This window comes from Apis cerana, linkage group LG2 (assembly GCF_029169275.1).
Source record: "Apis cerana isolate GH-2021 linkage group LG2, AcerK_1.0, whole genome shotgun sequence".
In the NCBI taxonomy this organism is placed as follows: domain Eukaryota; kingdom Metazoa; phylum Arthropoda; class Insecta; order Hymenoptera; family Apidae; genus Apis; species Apis cerana.
Genome location: NC_083853.1, coordinates 4,576,894 through 4,602,512, shown reverse-complemented (window position 1 = coordinate 4,602,512; position 25,619 = coordinate 4,576,894). Strand labels below are relative to the sequence as shown.

The 25,619-nt window shown below is 36.4% G+C and overlaps 3 protein-coding genes across 6 annotated transcripts in view; 2 read left to right on the top strand and 1 right to left on the bottom strand.

The window, feature by feature from the left end:
- LOC107995379 (toll-like receptor 7) overlaps positions 1 to 23,585 on the top strand; it is a 50,058-nt gene extending 26,473 nt beyond the window's left edge. For all 4 annotated transcript variants that reach the window (XM_017052853.3, XM_017052854.3, XM_062071843.1 and 1 more), the window contains one exon: positions 17,162 to 23,585. In XM_017052853.3, coding sequence (XP_016908342.2) covers positions 17,846 to 21,946 — 4,101 coding nt within the window. In that variant the 5' untranslated portion in view covers positions 17,162 to 17,845 and the 3' untranslated portion in view covers positions 21,947 to 23,585. The remainder of the gene's footprint in view (positions 1 to 17,161) is intronic.
- LOC107995377 (uncharacterized) lies at positions 6,896 to 13,357 on the top strand. The gene is made up of 4 exons (XM_062071977.1): positions 6,896 to 6,961; positions 10,287 to 10,508; positions 10,650 to 10,914; positions 12,198 to 13,357. The coding sequence occupies exons 1-4, from the start codon at positions 6,896 to 6,898 to the stop codon at positions 12,899 to 12,901; spliced, it is 1,257 nt and encodes a 418-aa protein (XP_061927961.1). The 3' UTR covers positions 12,902 to 13,357.
- Positions 12,796 to 16,643, bottom strand: LOC107995384 (sialomucin core protein 24). Its single transcript, XM_017052864.3, has 3 exons — positions 16,167 to 16,643; positions 14,724 to 15,155; positions 12,796 to 14,531 (listed from the first exon to the last, which is right to left on the bottom strand). The coding sequence occupies exons 1-3, from the start codon at positions 16,231 to 16,233 to the stop codon at positions 14,437 to 14,439; spliced, it is 594 nt and encodes a 197-aa protein (XP_016908353.1). The 5' UTR covers positions 16,234 to 16,643; the 3' UTR covers positions 12,796 to 14,436.
- Positions 23,586 to 25,619: the final 2,034 nt, after the last annotated feature.

Genomic DNA, 25,619 nt, shown 5'->3' with positions numbered 1-25,619 from the left:
AGCTCTATATCGATAGACACGGTAAAGAAATTATTCAAGATAGTATTTCTATCGATCTTTCAGTCATTCTCGGTTTGAAAGCTTAACAACATACTATATTCAGTCCCTGTACGTGCAGTATAACGGGATATTAATAATGCGTAACGTATCATGTGAATCGATAGTGTATCTAACAATTGCAAGTAAGTACATTGTTCGTGTCACTCTGTAATAACAATGTCGTATTTTATCAGTATTCGCAGATATTACAATAATAACAGAAAAATGCAAATATTTAACATGATATTTCATTTGTGATATAAGTTTAAAATATAGTTTCATATTTGTTTATCTTTGAAAGAGAAGTTTTTGACAACCGCAATCACGAATATTTTATTTTCATTCTATCATAAATTATAAATCATTTTTATGATTAAAAAAAAAATCGATCGTATATTGGATTAGAGTTAAGATCTTCAATCGTTCGATATCCATAAATAATTGTATTAATTTCTGTTACTTCGATAAAAATTAAAATTTCCCACGAATTAGCGAAAGTAAGGCTCTATAAATATCCAGCTTGATAATTTCTTATTGCACGACGCCTCGAGAAAAATTTCCATAATATATTCTTACCGCATTATCGCGGACCATAAACCCACAACGCACGATAGCTATTAATTGCCCTAATTGTTCCAAAATCAAAAAATGTCAGGCCAACAAGTTGTGTTACTCCTACCTTCGATCCAATGCGATGTCGTACAATATGCCAGCATAGTTTCCAACAGTTCATCCGTTCATCCGTAGCATTAGCAGCCCTTGGGTATCCTCGATCGTTGATCACCTCCTTTCAATCCCTCAATCCAGGGTCGACAATAACAATTTTGTCGCGTTTCGATCATTCGTCGGCCAATCGCGATTCCCCCTTCGATCCTTGCCACCTGTGCCAAATCGAAATATACGTGCTCAATCAATTTTTTCGACGTGTACGCGAAGATAAAGAGACAGAGAAGCGAAGATAGGACGAGCCTCGCGAATGTCGAATGGTAACTAGCTGCATCGCGTTGTTGGATCAACCAACCAACAACGCTCTCAACTGGATAATCTCTTCTCTCGTCGTTAAAGGCAATCCAACGAAGGTTTTATTTTTCTCTCTATCCTGTTATCCATCTCCTCTCCCTCTATCCGATTCCCTTCAACCCCTCCGTCTCGGTACTTCCTACCTTTTCCTCCCTAATAAACCTATCTCGCTCTTTTCCGGAATATTCAAGCGATCGTTTTACAAGTGAGAATTAAGTGCTCCCTCGACTCAATTCGACGCAATTTGGACGGTACTCGTTACTCTTATTTCCGCTTCTCATGTATTCTCTATCCTGTTTCGTTTCTCTTCTCTTCGATGGAAGAGAAAAATCATCGAGCGAGGAGGAAGAAAGATTCGATAAGTCCATAAGTACCTTTAATGGAAGTTCGTGCGAATATGTATAATAGATTATATATAGAGCAACTTTTCTTTTAGCGGAATATTATTTTCAGGGGGGTGAAACTCAAACTTCTTTGATTTTAATTTTATAACGATTCGGGATAGAAGAAAAATAGTCAATAGTTTTATCACGAATGAAAATCTTCATATTTGAAAGAGCAAAAAGGAGTGATTTAAAACGAGATTAATTAAAAAAAATTCGATTGATGGGATTGAGAACATTTTTCCTTTTATAATTACGTATAGAAGTACGTAATTTGTAAAGCAGATTCTGTATAAAATTCTTTCTACATAAAACGATTTTTAGGTTAATAAATTACTAGATAATTATAGATCGAGAGTCTTGAAATTTTTCATGCACGTTTCGTCATGTTTCGAGATAACGTAATTTACGACCTTGCTATATCTCTTTCACAGATTACACAGGCATGCACTTTCCTTCGATTTAGATCCTCCTACTATTTTTCTTTTCTATACATTTTACATTCTCGCGTGCGTCCGGTATTGACATTATATTATCACGTTCTAAATTTTCAACAAAAGAAGTACACGCGTATCTGTGTGCTCGCAATTAACACGCGAGAAGTCGAAGGAGGCAATGAAACACGGAGAGGTTAAAAAAATTGAAAAATCACGCCGTAAATTTACGATGGTTTTTTAAGATCTTAAAATGAATTTCAGAAAAAAATCAAGAGATTCTGCGAACGGTATTTTTCACGGATAGATATTATTTTGAAAATAATTAATCCGTGATTTTTACTCTCCAAAATAATTCTCGAGAAAATAATTTTCGATGGTATTGCAGTCTTGGAATGCGACAATATTTGATATCGATGATCCAAAGCAAAAATAATCATCGAGAAATTATTAATTATTAATTTAAAAAATTTTACTCTCGAGAGAGTAAATTTTATTCCTGATAATATTTTTGGCAAATAGATACTGTGTTGCGAGTGATGTTCTAAAAATAATTTTCGAGGATATTAAAGTAATATTTTCAAACTATGATCCGCGATTATCTAATTAATAGTCGGAGATCTACTAAGTAATTGTTCATGCTGAAATTTGATTTTTTTTATCTGATCTCATTATGAAAAATGTAAGAAGAATATCATGAAATTTCAATTAATCTCTCATTACGATCAATTTCTCATTTGTGAGGACGCATTAAATTAATCATTAAAAATGATTAGGGAATATGAATGTGTAATACGAAAAGAGTTTAATCTTACACGATTGTTATGCGATCTCTTGCCTTGTGTCTTCTTAATCGATAGAAATTGAATTGAATAGGAAGAAGAAAGTCTCTTGCATCCAACTAAAATTCTCAAATCTAAAAATTCTCTTGTCGGAATATTAAATATAAAAGAGTTACTTCTCGATTCTTCGATTAAATCGATCGTTGGCTAATATATCGATGTGCTCCTATTTTCAAACGGCCACGTCTGTCGATTAACACAATTTATCTCGAAAAAGATTCAGCTGAGTTGTCAAGTTTATAACTTGTAAATTTTATCATACATAGAGCAGTTGCTAATCATCAAAATGATAGAATGCAAATCTTTTATTTTTGCAATTATTAAAAATATACAAATATATATTTGACGAAAAAATATATAATTATACTTATTTATTCCTTTATTTGTTTTTTTTTCCTTTATTTATTCCTTTTATTATGCTATTACGATCGTTTAATAAGAGATTAAAATATGTATTTTCCTCTTGTACAAAATATGTATTTTATATATATGTTTGATGTCAAAGGTGGAAAAAATGTTGATAGTGAAAAAATAAAAATAAGTATTAGTCTGTTCTTTATAATTTTATTATACTGTCAAAAGGTTAAATATACAATCGCGTTTTGGCAAAGCATACGTATCTTAGCGAATGAAATTCTAGATTAAAATAGCAAAAAACATAAAAAATAATCACGTAATAATTTAAATTATCGCTAGAGCCGCCAAATCAATTAAGTTTTTTGTTGTCTTGCAATTACTAAAAAATATAAAAAATTAATATTGATTACACGTAATCTAATTATACTCATAATACATTAATTTTAATTTTAATATATTTAAACGTATATACATATTATAGTTATCAATAGATGTAATGCTAGGTTATTTAATTTTAGATTCCTTATTTTAATTTATATTTTATATCATTTCTTAAAATAAATAATCAATATGGTGATTTTTTCTTTTTCTCGCATTATTTATAATCTCATTAATCGCTTGGATAATTAATAAAGAAATAAAAAGTTAATGAAATTATAAATTAAATTTAAATAATTCAATTTAACACGCATCTAACTTGAATCATTATAATCGTATTATAATCCAAAAAATATGAATTAAAATTTAAAAAAATATCTTGTTCTTCGATATGTTAATTGTTAATGTGTAATTAATAATTAATGTAATAAATAATTATATCATATGTTAAGTAAGCATACGATTCAATTAACATAAATTTAACATAAATTAATACAAATTTAGTTTCACATAGATAAATATATTTTTGCATCTTTTGACTAAATAAAGTTTTTGATATCCAAACCTAATTTTGTTTTTTACGTTCTAAACTTTCGACAAAATTTGTAAAAATTCTATAAAATATTATGTTATCGTTTAATTATGTTATCAAATCTATTTTTCTTTACAAAAGAAGAGTTTGAAGAAAAGGAATAAAGTAAAATTTCATAAAATTTTAAATCGTTGACAATTCATTTTTTCTACAAAGGATTAATTATAATAAAAAAAAAACGTAAAATAGTTTATTAACTTAATATAAGGAACGAAGTAATTATCATTTTAATGTCATTTAACTGAGCTAGTCGTAAGAAATTCCATCGTGCATCGCACGCAATCATTATGCCTCATCAAAAGATTATGGACTCTTGAAACTACGCTCTTCCAACAATCGTGTAATCCATGATTAAAGTCACGAAGAAACTTCCCGTCAAATTGCCTCGAATATTATTCTAAAAAGGAAATATGTCAAGTCTTGTGTTTTTCGTGTGAATGGATAGACAATTTTATCGTTTTATCTAAATTGAATTTGTCTCTATTTGCATTTAGTTAAAATGGCGGTATAACGAGAAATATTATTGGATTGGATGTAAAAAAAAAAAAAATAGGAAAATACGTCGAAGAAATTAATGAAATATTCTTTAAGTTTACGAATGATAAAATGATATATTCACAAGAATATAGTTGATAATATTTACAATATAATTTAACTGCATAATGAGAACAAATATTTATATTAAGACAACAAAGCACGAGTTATCGCGTTATTTAACGTGAATAAATTAAAGATTGATTGTTCTTATTGCCTCGAGAATTGCATTGCATAACTATGACATAGCTGTAGTTGCTAATTGCGCGATAAGTATAGCGATCAATGATCTATTCGATAACAAAGTTCCACTATACTCGATATATAATATCTTTCTTCACTTTCATCGCAAAATAAAATAATTTTTATGATAAAAATCCTTTGCTTTAAATATTAACTATTTTTTTTTTCATATAGTATCGCTATAAATTATAAAAATTATTGAAACGTAGCGAGGAAAGTTCAAATTTTCAAATAGATATATCGCGAATCACGAAAATTATTTATATTTGAAAACAGATCATCTTGAAGAAAGGTAATAATTGTTAAAAATTCGTTATTTTTAAAAATGATTTTTTTTTCATCTCTCAAAAAAATAGACGATAAAAATTACCCGTCTCACGGAAATAGGTCGAATCGCGATTTGGCACCGAGGTATCGAATTTTGATAAATCACGGAACGGTATCAAACCGTTTCTTCCATTTCGGCCTGAATAGTTTAAACGCATACCATAACGTACCGCCTTTCTCCTCCATTTCAAACACTCGAACACACTGTTACTGTTTGATAAATGTCAAGCGGAGGAATGTTAGAACAGTTACGTTGGAAAGTTCAACCGGGTTTAGGTATCAGTATGGAGCAGATATACTTTTCGCAACGGTTCCCGTGTAATGTAATTTTTTTAAAAAAACACCCCTCCTCCAATCCTCCAATTCTATATCCACACAGATTCGCAAAGGATCCAATCGCGCGATTAAATCGGACAAAACTCCCGTATTTATCTCGTCCGCGTTCGATCCGCGAGAAAAATTCGGTTTGTTGTGCGCGAAGACGAAGAAATCACTTACATCGAACGAGGCCAATCAGCTTCGAGCTATCCGCGAATCCTGTTCCATGTACACATACACGCACACATACACAAACAAGGGATCACACGTTTTAATAACCACGTTCCATCAACCGATCACATACTTTCTCCGCGGCGACCTCTCGCATCTGTCACCCCAACACCGAACCACCCTTTTCCACTCTCTCTCTCTCTCGCGATGCACGCTCACCGAAAACACCATCAGCTGGGAGGACGGGTCTCGTAAGTGGGTAGCGGCACTGCACCCATCCCGGATTGATCCTGACGGGAAACACAACGGCTTGGTGGGCAACACACGTTGTTGGACCGCACGGAATTGATTCTGTCGCAACGCAAGATCCCCGCACTCTCGAATCCAGCACGTCTCTCTCTCTCGTATCTCGTCCCACGACGACAATCGATAAAAGTCACCTCTCTTTCTCTCTCCCTCTTCCCCTATCCTTCTCTCCGATATTCTCTCCCTTTATCCCGCCATCTCTCCGGATCTTGCTTATTCTCTCCGTCTGTCTATCTCTCTCTCTTCCTCTCTTCGAGTATACTTCGGTTCGTCGCGGAAAGTGTCGAGAACGATTATCCCCCGTGGAAGATCCGTCGTCTCGCGGCCGCGTCAGCTCTGGGCAATCGCGGATATTCGAGCAACAGAGTAGCGCGGCTCGCAGGCAGCGGCGCGTCTCCTCTTTGCGCGTACACGCGTGGACCGAGCACACCGTGGCGGTCTGGTTCAGCAACCATCGATCGATGATACGTTCATCAGGATTCACCTTGGGCGCATATTCTCGCTTCGAAATTCTCGCGCGTGCACTTCTTCTTCCTCGCTCGCTCGCGTCTCGTCGCTCTGCTCTCGTGGATCTACAACAACAGCAACGGCGGCGGCGACGGCGGCGTCGCGGCGTCTGTGCTCTGGGGCCGGCTCGCTCGACGTGTGGGTATATTTGGAGAGGCGTACCGCGAAAAAATAGTTCGTCCCCTGGAACGAAACTAGGAGGAGGAAGGAAGATGGAGGCGCCAGGGTAGATGATGAACGGGTAGATGGAAAGAGGAGAGGAGATTCGTGGAAGAGGTAGATGGAGAGGGGGAGGAATGGAGGAACGCGATTGAAACGCGGAGGAAAAGATGCGAGGGAGAAAAGTAATGGAGGATGAGAGAGGCTGATTATAGGGAGAGTAAAGAAGGGGAAGATCGGGAGATGAGGATGAAGGGTGGTAGAAGAGAGACGAAATAGAGGGATATGAGGGAGCATGCTCTCTTATTGACAAAGGGCAGGGACTCCGCCCCTGTCGAGAGTTGGACTCACGTCTGCGCCTCTTTTCTGCCAAAACGATCCACGCGCTCCGACCGTGGTCCCTGGAATTCAGCTACTGGAATTCGTTCTAACCGTGGATCGAATATTTTCTTCCTAACTTTCGAACAAGAGACCTCTTTTCTTGTCGCGCGTGCAACGATATTTTTCGTGAAATTTATAATAGAAAATTAGATAGAAAAATTACAGGGAAAATTGTTTTCAAAGTTATATTCTGCAATTGGAAAAAGTAAAGATATTTAGAGCAAAAAATATTTAATTATATTCGATTAAACTGATAAACTTATATGTAGGTATATTTTTAGATAATATCGAAATATATTTACATTTTATTTTTAATTAGGAAAAGTAACATGCTAACCTTTTAACATATTTACTTTATGATTTTCAGGAATTGCAGAAATATATATATATATATATATAATTATACGCGTAAAAAATAAATATGACATCCTTTTCATCTTTATGAAACTCATCTTCATAATATTTTATGATTTTAAATATTAGCCTCTTCGAATCATTAATAAAAATTTCAATTCTATCTGTCTAATTTCGCGGAAAACACTTTATCTCTTTGTATAAAAAGCTTTATAAAAAACATTCAAACATTGTTTACGCATTTCATTTCAATCTACATTTATATAGCAGTACTCTTATTATTAAGATTAATTTCAATAGAGTTTACATAATTCTCGTATCACTTGAAAAGTTTCAAGTTCCATGCTGTGATAATTACGCGAACGTTCGTGACGTATAGCTCATTATCGCACTGCCACGGATAACCATATGCCGCGTATGGTTGTTTCACATTGATATCTCGTTAATTTCCGTTATATTATAGCCGATAGAAACGTCGAAGGGATATTGGCTTCGAGCTGTTTTACGTTTCCAATCGTGTGTCCAACCAGCGATTTATACTTAAAGGAAAAAGAGGGAGGAGGGAGAAAAAATAATCGCTAAATCGTGACGCGTTTTGCATCTCTCTGGAAAATATCATTCATCGTGGAATTATCACGAAAAGCAAAGAGTCGATGATTTTATCCGGACATTTAATTTTTACTGCACGATATGAATTTTTTTTCGCGTTTATCTGAGAAAACATTTTAATCTCCAACGCTTGCCAAGACGTATGGATCGATTTATACGGATGGAATGCAAAGAAACAAGAAATTCTTTCTATCGTGTTCTATACGAAATAAATAAAGGGGTTTGAGTTAACTTGAATTATTAAATATATTATTATTAACAAATTGATTAACAAAGAAATTTCTATTGCACAAACGAATGGAATAATGTTGAGCTGGCTTGAATTTTTTTAAAATTCGCATTTACAATTTTCTTTGTTTTTTATTATCAAGCATCATTAATTCAATTGTATTAGAAGATTGCGAATTGTTTTTCTATTTACAAAAATATTTTAAATTTAATTATTGATGTTAATACCATTCGTTATCGATGAAATATATTTTGAAACAATAATTAAGATATAGCAGTAGCGTAATAATAAGTACTGATAATTGAATTGATGCATTTACATCGATACGAAGTTTTTTAAAAACTTCGCTTCCTTTGTGCAATTATTTAAATCGAATATTTCACTCGCCTCTTTCCCCTAAAATTCTATCAATTCAAATATAATATAAAATTTCCATATTCTAATTTACGTGCCATAACAAGCTCAATTGCGAAATTATAACATGTACAAACGCAAACATAAACGCGCTATTCCACAATATTTTGTTTCACAAAAATCCAGACACATAACGCATCAATTATTACACGCATATTCGATGGAAAAAGAAAAAAAAAAAAAAATAATGAACGCGTGTATTCCCTCGACGCGTGAAGAAATTTAAATTCTATTTAACATTCGTGGGGGGGGCGCGATATTTTTCGAACGTTGATTTTCGCTTCGTGTGAAAAATGATTCATTTCCCTTTCCCGATTTATCTCGCTGTCTCACGTTTGTTTCTCACGCCTTCGCGTACGTAACACCTTTGACGTCATTTACATAATCGGAAAAATAGGAATGAAACGAAAGGGACGGAGGGAAATGCAATCGGTATGATTACGAGGCAAGATTGATTTTTTCCCCAGGCTCACGGGAGAGAAAACGTGAACGTGCGGAATTTCGTTTCCCCGGGTTGCACGTCCCGGCGAAACTCGATGACGCTTGAAACAAAACGACGGGAGAAAAACAAGAAACGAGAGGGAGGGAGGGAGAGCAGAAATGTCAAATCTCAGAAATATGCCGATCCGTAGGCCGAGGCGAGTTTCCGGTTAGATGACTTTTTTTCCAGGATGAACGATAAATCACGTAATATCTATACGGCGTGTGCCGCTTCCACGCCAGCCAATTTATCGAACAATAAAGTAAGAGCTCCCATTGTTCGGGATAGAAAAATCAGGATAAAAACTTCCGTTTTGCACCGCTGTTCTACTTCGGCCCCGTGTGATCGCGTATCGCGTATGTTTGGGAACGAATGTTAGTTAAAATAACACACGCGTCCGCTTAAATCGGTCGTGGACGATGTATGATGTTGCACAATTGCGTTTTGAATACGTTTGGAAATTTTCGAACTCGTGAATTCGGCACGATTGAAATACGTTTTTTGTAATAGCAGTATTTTATATGTATATATATATATATATATCTGTCTCGATAGAAATATGAAATTTGCAAGAATGAAAATTTTTAAAAATATAATAAAATAGATGTTGCCGACGAGAAAGATCATATTTCGAAATTTTCCTAAATTTACGCAATTATATTCATATATGTGTATATATATATATATATTCATATAGATAATAAATATGCAAGAAAGAATAATTTCTCGTGTAATAATAATAAGTTATCAAAGTGGAATAAATTTTCTTTATATGAAATTTCACTTTTGGACAAATTATTTAACGAATTAACCTTTTCGTTTAATTATAATTTGATTTAAACGTAAATCCCCGTTGTATTTAATTATACATATGCAGATAATCATAATAATTGATCTCAAATGTCTAAGTAAAATACTTTGTACTAGATTAGAATATCAATGTAAAATGAGATAATAAATATCTATAAAGCCGAATTTACATTTTTCCTTATCAATATGTAATTTTTCATAAAACAAAGAATGAAAAATTGCATATGTTATTTGCATATTTTTATCGCCAAAATTGAAACTTCAGATAAACAAAATTTATCACACATTTCTGACTTTTTTTACTTTAAAAAAAAAAAAAAAGAAAAAAAAATACCGCTATTTTAGTCCTCCACGAGATATTATTTCGAAACTCATTTAAATCATTGTTCTACACACAGTTTTTGAAGGATTACTACAAATTCGTGAAACATCATTTAAATGAAAATTATTTGCCCAAAAATATCACGAGATTTCCCGGTGTGGACGAATTAAAAGAATTCGCGGAAAAAAAATTTTTTGAATTTTTCAAGCTAGAGCCTACCTGTGCGGTGTACGCGCCCGGAACTCTCACCATAGCTGGCAAGTGTATGGGTATCGCTGAAAGTAAATCAGTGTCAATGGTAGGTGCAAATTCAAGCATTTTTGCGCCGATTCACTGCAAGTCCCGATTTTCCTAGTTTGCACGATCGCTGAACATGCACTTTTCTCACGTGATCGTGACGCTTGGAAAAAGGAATAGAGGCGTGTAATATACACACACACACGTACACACATACACGCGCGCGCGCACACACATTTGTCTCCGTTTATCTTCCCTTGAAATAAAACAGGCCATTCAACTTGTCACGTTGATAGTTGGTAAATACTATCAGTACAAACGATGTCGGATTATATCTTACTTGGACAAAACTAAGGTGGAAAAGGTGGAAATGGGCTTGAAGGAAAACGATCTTTACATAGCAGCCGAAGAAAGATTGTGGATACGTTATTTAAAAGGAGCGTTGCGAACTTTCAAGGAAAAGTATTGTAGGTATTAATCGTTCGTTTTCCGATCTCGTTCGATTCGTTTAGATTGTCCCAGATTGTTTAACACGTTCACTATCGGTCCACTTTTTGATTATTTATGTTATATATTAATATACATATAAGCAATTTTTGCAGAATAGAATCTATTTTTATTATATATACGAGACAATGATGTTTCTTTTCTGAGGATATCATTGAAAAATACATATGTACTCATATATATGTATTTCGAAATTACTCTATTAAAATGTGATGCATTGATATTAATGGAAATAATTTACATGTTTGTTATACTCGAATATATATTTTAAATGAATCATTATAAAAATTATATTCAAAGAAATTTATGTTCTCACAAGATGATATCGTAAAATTAAATATAAAATTGCAATTCAAATATTGAATGTATGAAACGTTTCTTATTTACGACTAAAAAAGATTTCCAATAATATCACGTTTTTTAAGAACAAAACTTTGTTTTGAATAATGAAAAAATTTATTTTATCGAATATTAACGATAAATGTACATTTCAACAAAATACTTTTGTGATGAAAACGTGTTATACTAAAATTTAAGATTAGTTTTATCAAAATAAAAAAAATCAATTAGTCACTTAGTTAATAAATACAATAATATTATATATAATATGCATGCAATGCCAAATATTAAAAGATTAGAACGATTATATATAGAGAAAAATTTCAGAGAAAAAAATTAAATTTTATATTATTACTATATATTAAATATAGTTTTGTATTTTTTTTTTTTTTTTTTGATAATTCGATCCTTGATCCTTATAAAGTATTAACATATCAAAATTAAATCAAAAATTATAGATAAATAATATATATTCAATTTCTTTTACCCATACTTCTATTATTTATCTAGTCATTACATCAATGCATAAAAAGACAAAGATAATGCAAAATTAGAATAATATGTTATTTAATTTTATCTATTAAAATTCTTTTCTTTATTTTTAATTATTTTAAAGATATAGTTTTGAAAAAAAGAGATAATTTATATTTCCTACATTCGATAAAAAAAAACTATTATTGTAATTAAATCATATTATAATTGAACTCTTTTTTTACAATTCATGACTATCAATAGTAAATATAAAGTAAATTGATATATTGAAATTGATATCGCAAATTGATATTGCTAAACGAAAAATTGACGAACATAATTCGTAATGATGTAGGCAACTATAATTAAAATCTGAAAATAAAATTATTTTGACGAAGGAAAAAATATATCATATAATTGATATTGTTAACAGCGTACATTCCTGGTTTTCAAATGGTAATCGCCTCCAACTTGCCTTCAAATTATGATCTTGGGAAAAATGCAGCCTTAATCGTTGCTATGTACATGTTTCTTGAAACAGTAGCACATACTTATACAGTAAATATTTTAGAAAAAGCGTTAATGTGTCATTTGGCGGAAAAATTAGCGATAAACTATCCTTACAAAGCTCGAATCTCCGATGTCTTGATTTCTGTTCTTGGAAAAGAGGACAAAATTTTCATCACCGATGCACAATCTCTTCATTTTGATCAATACAACTGGAACAATATCGATGTTGAATTGATTCTCATAGAATTAAATGTTGAAAGAAATAAATCATCGGAATGGCATATAAGTAAGACACAATATGAAGAAATCATGACAGTGATAAACACGCAATCCCGATGGCGTACACATCCAATTGGCATGTCAATGATAAAATATTTATTTCCGGAAAAAACGACAAAAATGATTTACGATGCGATTGATAAGGATAAAAGAATAACAAAAATAGCTTACGCAATTCAAAATGAACAGTGGGAAAAACTGGGTAGGATATTATCAAATGGTTTGATATATTATATAACTTGTTTTCCATTGTGTAGTATTAATATTGTAATAATTGATGTAAGCAAGTATATTTTACATAGATTGTTAAAACATTACATGAAACATAGATACAATGTTGTTATTTAGGCTGTAGCTTTTTTTTTTAAATATATATATATATTTTTTTTGTTTTACATATATAATAGTAGGTCATATCTTTTTAACTTTGATTAATATGTTTCAAAAATTAGTCTATTTAGGTACCGCATATTTCTTTGAAAGCAACTTAGCTTTTTTTACACATTTATATGCAAATTTCAATTCAATATTTATATTGTGTATATTATAGGAAAGCTTTTGTGGAAAAATCATGAATTTGTGTGTAAATACTTGACTTTCTTATCTGACGATATTAAACATATCGAGAATACATTCGGAATTATCGAGGGAGTTTTAGGAGCCAGCATTATCAATTATGGTACAGCTATCGTAACATTGGTAATTTAATTACTCTCTTTAAAACAAAACATTTACTTTGAGAAAAAATAAACAAAAACTAATAAATACTATACATTTTAATCATATAAAAAAAAAAACGAAAAATGTAAATATAAATGAAAATATATATTATATGATTATGATTATTACGTAAAATAATACGTTAATTAACATTATATTTTCTTGTGTATTCAAAATTTGTTTCAATATTTGTTAGTAATATAATTATCTCTCTCAACAGGTACAAAAATCAAAACTGAAAACTTTTCTCTCTTGTTTAAATCGTACACAAATTCCCTACCAAAAATGTTACTTAATAAAAGCTTGTTCAGGTGCAACTGTAATTTATGGTCACGAAAAACGTATAACGACGCTTTTGGGTAAAAAATATATTTCTCGTCAGCAAATAAAGAAGTATTATCATTTGGTCGATTATGATTATCATGACTACGAATTTACATCAAAATATGAACCACGCTATAGCGCATCACTAACTTTACCACGTATATCTTTTGTTTAAATCTTTTTAGATATCTGTTTTTACTATGAATATACACGTAGGAACCTTTATATTTGTGTACATTTCATTGTGCTTATATAAATTTAATTGTTTTTTATGAATAACAGATTGTAAACAAGTATATAAATAAAACGAAGAAAAGATATTTTACGAAATGATTTTCATTTGAGCAAAAAATATTACGTGGACTTGTTATATTGCAGAATTGATCTTTTTGATAGAATGTGTTGAATTTGATTGGTCGTCAACTTGCGTATGCATGTTACGCGTGCGCATTGTAATACTATATTTTCTATTCTCTTTATCTCTTTACTCTTTCATCCTTAAAATCCTATATTCTCCCCACTTTTTTTTTTATATGTAATATTCTTTCTTTATATAAACGCATACATTATTACAATGCGCAGTCATAGAGATAGAAATAGAGAAAGAGACAGAAAAAGAGACAATATTAAAATGCGTATAATTCGTCTTTGTAATTGGGTACAAAGAAACGGAATTCGCGTTTGCACATCACATTACTAAGAGCACTTAAACCACGCGACACTTAAGTGCGTTATAAAAATACGCAATATTATTATGGTAAAATTCATAGTTTTTTAGTTTGAACGACTGTGTTTACTTATTGAAAAATGGAATTTTCGCGATGACAATCTTGGTAATATCATAGCGTACGGTAATTTTGTTCGTTCAGTGTTCTATAAAATTTCCAAGAGAGAGCACCAATTGCCATTAAACCTGTAGCTAAAATGATGCCACCTAGAAAAAGGCAAAAATAAATAATTTTTTATCTAATGATTGGTCATCATTATGTTTAAATGAATATTTCCATTCAAATAATTAAATATACAAATGAGCAATTAAAGATTTAAAAAAAAAGTTAATGTATATATCATATATTAATGTAATAGATTATATATAATGTAATAGATATTAATATTAAATACTTACCTAAGAAGCTAAGACCATCAAAATGTCGTTCTTTATAAGATGGTGCAACTTTTGTTGATACTGGAACTGTAGTAATTACAGGAGTTGATGAAACGATGGATGAATTTGTAGTAGGTATAATATTTGTAGACTTTTCGGTAATAGTTATATTTTCAGTAGATGTTGTAGGTTTTAAGGTAGATTGAGATATTAGTGGAGTCACAGTAGTATTATCATTTATAGTTTTGTTACTGATAATAGTAGGAGTAGTAGTAGTAGTAGTAAAAATATTTGTAGCAATAGTGACAGAATCAACAGTATCCTTAGTATTGTTAGTAGTAGTATTAACTGTTGTAATAGAATTCGGGGAATTTGTAGTAGGAACAGTATCATTAACTACAGGCATTGTCTGCTGATTGGTAGGTTTATTGAAATCTTCTTCTGTAGTACTAGCTGTATAAAGAATTAATTATATGTATTACTATTAAATCTTTGTTCTTAATGAATTGTTCTTAATGAATAAGATTTAATAAAAAAAAAATAATAAAAATAAAAAATAATAAAATATTAATAAAATTATTTAAAAATTTTTTTATTTTTTTTAATTCTAAAAATTAGAATTAAATTTTTGATATTAATAATATTAAATAAAATTAATATTTATTTAAAATTTAATATTTTATATATATATGTATATATATTATAAAAAAAATTCATATTAATAAAATATATATATACATATATATATGTATATTTAGTTTATAATTGATTTTCTTAAAAATTTTAATAATGAAGATTAATAATTTACATGCAACATAAAATAAAATTAATTCATATAAAAGAATTTCCTATAAATATTTTCGACATTTTGTTAAAATTAATAAAACTTTGTAAAATAAGTATGTATCTCTTACATTACAAAATATTGTGAAGTAGAAACATAAAATGGATAATAATAAAATTCTACGCATAAAATACTGAAACATAATTAAAAAGCCTAAATAAACTGTTAAATCATGTAGAAATAACGGATTTTAGGAACGCGTTTCTAGAGACATCGAAAAACATAGCAACGACCTGTCGTCTTGTGTAATATGATACAAGTGAACGTAAGCTACTACTGCGTAAAATTAAAAATGTAAAAGATCATATAATACATATTGCTACTTTTCATAAATTGAATATTTTATGCAATATTTTAAGAAATTTTGAAAATAAACTACTCATTTACATGGCTAAATACGAAACATTTAGCACATTTATACGCCACGTAAATTGCCGACATCTGAGAACGAATTTTCCGTTTAAATTTTTCGTGAATATTTTCCGTGTATATAAAATAAATAATAATATGAGCTAATAATAATATACAAAAGTTTGAATAGAATATCACGCATGAATGAAATGCAGCACATATTGTGTTAATAGACATTAACAAAGCAAACATAAAATATTAATACTTACCATTGTTACTCGCAATGCAGTTGATTGTCGTAACCAATAAAATGCAGATTATATGCACTAATTTCATTTTTGTAGTTTTTAAATGAAAACAATTTCAATAATCACGTATGTTTTTTTAACAAAATTAGATGTTTACAGACAAATTCTCCGTTACAAATCCGCTACAAAGAAGCGTGCAACGTAAGCTTCTGCTGAAATTGAACTGGTCGCTAGCATCAGCTTCCACCAATTGCAACTGTACGAAGACAGTAGCGACGCTACGTATATAACTTCACTTGTTAAACATATTCCCTAGATGGTTCATACAATGTATATAAACTTGAAATATATTATTTTTTAACCTCTTATTAAATAAATATCGTAAAATATTGATATCATCTATGCAATAATTTTGCATTTTTTTAAATATATATCAATATTATGATAATTTAATAAGCATGAATCAATTTTATAAATTTTTCAAATATATACGAATCACATAATTTTATTTTGTACATTTTATACATACGTATTTATAAATTTTTACATCGCAATATATGAAATCTTATTTAAAATCAAAATATTATAGACTTTTATAAATATAGATATTTTTAATATATAAAAACAAAAATACATAAATATATAAAAGTATATATGTTTTATCCAAATTATATTAATATTATTTCAAAATATGAAATATTAAATTATGAAATATTAATATATTTCAAAATAACTTATCTCGAAAATAAGTTACTACACAAAACTTGAAAATAATTATTAATTTTGAAATTTATAAAATCAAAATACATATAAAATTATATTTCATTATAACGTTCTCAAATTTAAATTTCGAACTAGCATTGATTAACGCATTTTCTAACGACTTAACACATATAATTAGGATAGAGAAAAATGCACCAATCAGCAAAGAGCAGAGTAAAACCAGTACACATACCAAAGCGCATATGAACGTTATATTTTACATTCTGTTCTTATTCGTGCCGGCTTCTTTGCAGGATATTCTAATAAAGTGGCGCACTCTGCCGTTGGAAAGAGAAATCGAAGAGGAACAGTCGGGAATGCCGATGATGCGCGCTCAGCGGTTTGCTGGATCAGTGCTAGTGCTTGATGCGAGGCGAGTGTACGGTAGCGCACGGGCGCTTCGTGTATACGAGTTGTGCACGGACTGTTTTCGTTCTGTCGTTTCGTTAAAGCGCGTTCGTACTACTTGCCACGATAGTGTACGTACATAAAAACATTAGCATATAAAGACATATAAGTAACAAAAGTGAACGAAGAAAGAAAAATTAATCGACAGTCAAGAACGAACAGTTCAACGAGGAATAGGAATCGACCAGTTGAAAAGATCGCGAGTGAAGGAAAAGTGAAGGAACGTAGGGCAGGGTGCCTCGTCACCAGCCCACGAATAAAGGGCAAGAGAAATGGGCCGATCCGTACTTACGTGATAGGAGGTGCATGAGCGCGCGCGCGCTCGCACTCGCTCGCGTGTGTATGTGCGTGCGTGTGTCATCGCTGTGCGAGTGTGTAAAACGAGAAAGGGATGAAAAAGGGTGAAAATAATTTGGCTAAATTTCAAAAGTGAAAAGAGTTGATCACGGTGTCGTGGTCGCGATTGTGATCGCGTCCGTTTCTCGGCTACAAGTTAATCGAAAAGCCGCGCGCAACCACCGTCACGCAAGATGACAGCGAAGTATGTTTTTATGACGCTGATCAACGCAGCTTTTCTTTGCCTTGCATCAACGATACTCTCGGAATCGGCTGGAACCTCTTGCAAGTGGTTGTCGGAGGGTGGTAACGACACACGTTCCGCGGACTGCACTCTTCGAGTATTAGATCCTGGTGCGATTACTGGTCTAGTCGCGTCACTCGACGGCGCTCTCAAATTACGGATACGGTGCAGCGACGTCCATCACTTCGAAAGCAGCTTCAACGCACAAAGTTGGCAACGTTTGACTAGTTTACACGAGCTGCACGTGCACGGTTGTAAAGTATTGCGAATACCCGAAGGTGCTTTCCAACCGCTTTTAGAACTGAAGAAACTGACTGTACAAACTTTTAACTCTGTATGGGGTGCAAGCCGTTTTCTTGAACTCGCTCCGGACTCTTTCCTCGGTCTACGGGAATTGCATACGTTAGAAATTGTGGAAAGTAATGTGCAAGCGTTACCAGTGAACTCGCTTTGCTCCTTGGATAATCTACAAACGTTAAATTTAACAGAGAATCGTTTACGCGATATAAACGACATTGGGTTGAATCGACGTGACTCGGATGACGGAAACGGTGAGTCATCGTGCCGCGCGGACATTCGAATTTTAGATTTGTCGCGAAATGAGATTACGCGTTTACAAGAGAACAGCCCGTTGCTCGATCTTCGCCAACTTCAAGAGCTACACCTGCAACGGAACGCGATCGTTGAAATAGCCGGTGACGCGCTCACCGGGCTTACAGTGTTGCGTACTTTTAACGCCAGTTATAATTCTCTGGACTCGTTGCCCGAAGGATTGTTCGCCAGTACAAGGGATCTTCGCGAGATACACCTGGCGTACAACGGGCTCCGCGACCTGCCCAAGGGTATATTCACCCGTCTGGAGCAGCTGCTGGTACTCAATCTCGCTGGTAATCGGCTCGGCAGCGATCGAGTGGACGAGACCACGTTTCTCGGGCTAATACGACTGATCGTTCTCAACCTGTCTTACAACATGCTAACGCACATCGACGCTCGTATGTTCAAAGATCTTTTCTTCCTTCAAATTCTCGATCTTAGGAACAACTCGATCGATCGGATCGAGAGTAACGCCTTTTTGCCTCTCTACAATCTACACACCCTCGAGCTGTCCGATAATAAGCTTCACACCGTGGGAGCGCAACTATTCAACGGTCTGTTCGTTCTGAATCGACTCACGTTGTCCGGCAACGCGATCGCGAGCATCGACCCGCTCGCGTTTCGCAACTGTTCCGACCTGAAGGAACTGGATCTGAGCGGTAACGAGCTTACGTCCGTGCCCGACGCGCTACGCGATCTCGCTCTTCTGAAAACTCTCGACCTAGGCGAGAACCGGATCAGCAATTTTTATAATGGCTCGTTCCGTAATCTCGATCAACTTACAGGATTGCGGTTGATCGGCAACGACATTGGGAATCTGTCGCGCGGTATGCTGTGGGATCTACCGAATCTGCAGATTTTAAATTTGGCTAGGAACAAGGTTCAACACGTTGAGAGGTACGCGTTCGAACGGAACATGAGATTGGAGGCGATCAGGCTCGACGGCAACTTCCTCTCGGATATTAACGGCGTTTTCACCAGCATTGCCAGTTTATTACTATTGAACCTGTCGGAGAATCACATCGAGTGGTTCGACTACGCGTTCATACCGGGAAATTTGAAATGGCTGGATATACACGGAAATTTCATCGAGAGTTTAGGAAATTATTACAAGATTCGCGACTCGAAGGTAAAGACATTGGACGCCAGTCACAATCGTATCACGGAACTGTCCCAACTGTCCGTGCCGGACAGCGTCGAGTTGCTGTTCATAAACAACAATTACATCAATCTGGTACGACCTAACACGTTCACGGACAAGGTGAACCTGACCAGGGTCGACATGTACGCGAACATGATCGAAACGATGGAACTGACGTCGTTGCTGCTGACCAAGGTAGCAGAGGACCGACCCCTGCCAGAATTCTACATCGGTGGTAATCCCTTCAACTGCAACTGCTCGATGGATTGGCTGCCAGGAATCAACAATCAGACCTCGACCAGGGAATATCCACGGATCATGGACCTGGACAATGTGATGTGTCGCACATCCGGACCACGTGGCGTAGCTATCGTGTCCGCCTCGACGGCGAGGTCCGAGCAATTTCTCTGCCGATACGAGGCCCATTGTTTCGCCCTATGCCATTGTTGCGATTTCGACGCTTGCGACTGCGAGATGACCTGTCCAGCGGGTTGCAAGTGCTACAACGATCGCACGTGGAACACGAACGCAGTGGACTGTTCCGGATTGGGCGTCGAGGAGATACCACGTCGAATCCCGATGGACGCGACCGAGGTTTACTTGGATGGTAACGTGTTACGCGAGTTGCAGAACCACGTCTTCATCGGACGGAAGAATATGAGGGTGTTGTACGTGAACGGAAGCGGTATAGAATCGATCCAGAATCGTACGTTCAACGGGTTGAACAATCTTCAGATCCTACACCTCGAGGACAATCGGATACGAGAGTTGAAGGGCTTCGAGTTCGAACGGCTGTCCCACCTGCGCGAACTCTACCTCCAGAACAATCTGATCGGATTCATCGGTAACCTGACCTTCCTCCCGTTACGTTCCCTCGAAATATTAAGGCTGAGCGGGAATCGATTGGTGACTTTTCCGGTCTGGCAGGTCACCCTGAACGCTCGTCTGGTCGAGCTGTCTCTCGGTAGTAACCCGTGGTCCTGCCGTTGCAAGTTCTTGCAAGAACTGTCCTCGTGGGTGTCGGACAACGCGCACAAAGTGGTGGACGCGAGCGACGTTTGGTGCTACTACGGGGGTGACGCGAGGCCGGCTTACAGGCGGCGATTGAACGTGAACGAGACGGTCTGTTCCGATTACTTCTCTCAGGGTGGCGTGATAGAAAGCATCATGGTATCCGATTACTTGCCACTGGTGGCCGCCACGTTCTCGGGAGTGCTCGTCCTCCTCGTGATCATCGTTCTTGCGTTCATATTCCGCGAGTCGGTCGGCGCCTGGGCATACTCCAAGTACGGGTTACGATTTTTGCGCGCAAAGCCGGGCAAATCGAGCGGAACCGCGGCCATGGCATCCGCTGCCCCGATGCCCGCCTGCTGCGACTCCGACCGCGAACGTCTCTACGACTGTTACGTTTGTTACAGCCCCAACGACGAGGATTTCGTGCTGCACTCGTTGGCCGTGGAACTCGAACACGGCACAGCCGGCCTCAGGCTGTGTCTGCATCATCGCGACCTGCCCTGCGTACTCCGTGCTTCCACCCCGGCACCGGTCGTCCTCGAGGCGGTGCACGCGTCGCGCCGCGTGCTAATCGTCCTCACTCGTAACTTCCTCCTCACCGAATGGTCCCGATTCGAGTTCCGCGCCGCGCTCCACGAAGCCCTCCGCGGCCGGACCGCGCAATTGATCATCGTCCAGGCGGAGAACGCGTATCCGGAAGTGGAACTGGACCGCGAGCTACGCCCGTACCTTCGTACCGCGGCCGCGATCCTCACGTGGAACGAGAAGAGGTTCTGGGAACGTCTTCGGTACGCGATACCATCGACGAGCACGATGGGCGATATATCGATCGAGAGTAAATCATCCCCGCTCGTCTACAAGCGTAACATCAATACGTACACGTTGGACGGTGTCGGTAGCGAGAAGACGAGCATGTCGACGTTACGCGGCCAAGAACGACAACGTTCCCTGTTCAAAGACTCGTCCCCGACCACCGCATTAATGTTGCAACACGCGCCGCCCGCCTATTCCTGCGGCACGGTCTCCGTGCCGCAACAACAACTGCCACCTTCGTCCCCGCAACCCAGGCTGACCGTCAATCACGCCTACCGAGATGCGGTTACCGTGCCAGGTAACAATCTCATCGCCACGAACACGACGGTCAGCAGCGGCAGCAGCGAGGATCACAGAAGACCGCTGTCCGAGCACATATACTCGTCCATCGACTCGGATTATTCGACGCTGGAGAGAACCGCCTGGAGACAACAGCAACCCCCGCCTCCGCCCCCACCGCCATCCTCCGGCCAGGCCTATCTCGTCTAGCTTCGCGCCGATTTTCTTCTGCTTGTGATACTTACTTCTTTCTTTTCTTTTCTTTTTCCCATTCCTTTCTTTTCTCTCTGCGGAGAGGATGAGAAAAAGCTTCTCTCGCTTCGTTGTGTTTCACCGCCGTGTTTCGGTGCCGCAAAGGGGACGGATTTGGTATGTTACACACTCGATGAACGATACCGTGTCCCGCTCGAACCAGCACACCTTGGATAATTGATAAATGAAAGATATTATTTTCTCACTTCGATCTCGTATATCAAGTATCCAAGGTTAACACGAATGGGTGTGTATCGAACGATTCTATCATCCGATGTATACCTCGAGAGATATATATATATATTCGTCGTCGAGTTATTTCGCCTTTTCTCGGGCTGTGCTCAACACAGGGAGACGTTTTATTAGCGTAGCTTATTAGCGATAAAGGAATAGGCGATTAGCCGAGAGTATTTATTCCACTCCTACTACTTTAGAAATATTTGTCCGCGACGATCCTTTTTCTTTTCTCGTTGAATACGTGTTCGCTCTTGCTTTGTTTCATCGGTAAAAGGCGTGATTGTTCACTTTTCCACTTCTGCATTTTCCCCCTTTTCTTTTTTCCATCCCTTCCGTCTTTTTTCCCCTCGGTCTATCCCTATTCTATGCCTCTTCTCCCCTCTTCTCCTCTCTCTCTCTCTCTCTTTCTCTCTCTTTTCCGTTGTCTCTGGTCCCTCGATATCAGAGCCTCCTCTCTCTTCTATTCGCGAACAGATTGCGCGCGCGCAAACTGTATGATGCGAAATTTCTGAATGGCGTCTCGTGAGAATCTAGTTCGACAGGGACTCTTCTCTTCTCTACTCCCTCTCCCACTTTACTTGACGACTTTTCACCGAGCGATAAAGTATAAACATGCCATCTCCTTTGCGCCGGGATCACCGGGAAAAATCGTATTTTAATGGCGATTTAGAGATCCACACACGTTGTACATATCTATTATTATATATATATATATATATATATATATATATATATATATATATATATACGGAAGAAAGAAAACGCAATATGTAAATAGAGCTGCAAGCTGTTGCAAGCTTGTATCGGCGTACGTGTACCTATGTACATTGTATATATATATATTACTTATACATATTATCGAAGAACGAACGGTCGAACACAGAGACGTGTTACGGTTCTATCGGCCCGATAGAAAGAGAGAGAGTTTTAGCTTCGATTTTGAATTCTCGACTAGATAGATACGATGACTTTTTGTAATTTTATATGTCCGATCCGAATGATAAAAAGAGGAAACACTTGTACGATATGTAAATATGTATAATATCTATAATTGAAACGTCTTGCCTCATGTAAAATAATTATTTCATCGCGTAAGGATGAAAAAAAAGAGGGATGGAGGAGGAACAGCAAAATACAAATGCAAACAAAAAAATATATATATATATAAAACGGTGAAAACAAAACGGTAATTATGAGTGAGAAACAGAAAAATTAAATAAAATAAATAAATAAAATAACGAGAAAGCATGCGCTTTGCGATCTACTGTGAAACACGACACAAATTGCGCAGGTGTCGTAAACTTAACTGTATACTTGATTTATTTAAATCATGTGAATAAATTTATAAAATACGTTATTACACGCTTGCGAGCATATATCCCGCAACTGTTTCCCGATCCGCACGATAATTCATACATATGTTGATACACGCACACACACACACATACACACACACATATATATATATATATATACTATATTATATATAGCACGAACGACGAACGTGTTTCCGTTTACTCCTTACTTAGTTTCGATCGAGTTTTCCCGTACGAAATTAACGTTTACGGCGACGAAATTAATCGTCGATGCGTAAATATTTCACAACGTGCACGTTTACATCGAAAAAGGGGGGAAGAAAAACATTTTTATTTATCTCTGTTTTCCTTCCTTTTTTTCTTTTTACGAGTATATATATATATATATTTTTTGTTTTCGTCATCTACAGCATACTTTTTACCACTATATTTTAACATGGGTATTGTTCAAACAAATCCGATGAAATACAAGCCAGAATTGATCATGTGTTTACGCCACGTATGCTTGTTTTCAAATACATATTCCATCCCACGCGTTTGATCAGAATATTTGCAAATATATTCTGTGGAAATGGCTTGTGTAACAGTGTGTTGTTTCTCACATAGCCAGCGTGTTGTCGTTACATACACTGTACTATATACTATATAGATCGCGAACGGAACATTGATCCTAGTCAGCGCCACCGCGCACTCACTGCACACCATCTGCACACTTACATTATTAATGCGCCTACACCACCGCCGCAGGCTGTACGTACCACAGAGACCAATGTTTCTATTTGGAAAATCTTTTTTTTTTATTTATTTATTTATTTATTTCGACAGATGGACAAACGATCGTGGACGTTCGCTGGAATTCTCGACTTGGACGATGACGGGGCGGGTATCGTGAATCGGCGAGAATCGACGATGCCGACAGTGACGTAGACATCGTTTCGCGTTCGATCGCGTTTCGTAAGCAAACCTTTCCCTCCCCCCTCAGTTCCAGAAACTTTAAACGCGTCGTTTATAGGACGATGACAGCGAAAAGAAAGAAAGAGAGAAAAAAGGTCATGCACGATAGTCGCATATATCCAACCGAAAGCAACGTATACAACACTTTTATTCCACAGGGAAGAGTTTAGCAGAGGGAAATAAAAGGAGGCGGGGAGAGGGGGAGAGGGAAAGAAAGTTTGCCCGTAAAGTTTTAAGCGCATAGTTGCTCTAAGTGCTGATAGAAATCTCTCTCTTTCTCTTTGTCCCTCGTTGTCCGTCCATTTGTCCGTGTATACGCGCCCCTACCCATTTTAGCTTACAACCAGCCAGGTGTCGTTGAAACTCTACTATAACATAAATATTTCGTAAAATATAACTTCCGCGGTGCTCCGGTAATCGAGTACGAGTGGGCAGTCCGCTCGAAACCAGTTTTCCTCGGTTCCCCGCGGAATGTAAGTACAGCTGTAATTACTTCCACACCGTACTTACTCGGCCACGTGATCGAATCTAGCCATAGGGAATCGAGTCTATGGGGGCATTCTCCTTGACGCGAGCGATCTTTGCGGTATCCGAGCGCCGCGCCAATTTCCGTTCCCGTATCGTGCTTGGCAAGAGCGCGCGAGGCGGGTCGATTCCACCAGGTTTGCTCTCACTGCTGCACCACCACGCAATTCAGGAGAAAGGGAATTCACGGATAAAACGGTCGAGCGTCCTCGAGATTCGCGAGAGCACCTTTCACCGGAGATGAAAAGAAGAGGAGGGTGGGCGCCACGCGTCGCGTCAAGTTCGTTATATGGGTCGTTCTTACGAAACACCCATCGAGGACCAAAGCTGAGCAATTGTCGGCCTTGAGGATAGCGCTCGGTCCCAGTGGCGCAACCGGCAGGACATTGGCCTGCATCCAACGCGCGATGTGCCCTCTCCTCACTGTCATTTACATACCGGCCTCACGCGTATCCTCGCAGCTTCCTATATCGCGCCCGGTTCCTTCTTCTTCTTCTTCTCCCTCTCCTCGTCTATCTCTCTCCTCGACGACAACAAAATACTAGTAATCTCCCCGTTGGATATATTGCTCCTTCGATCGGTAACTCCCTTATCGATAA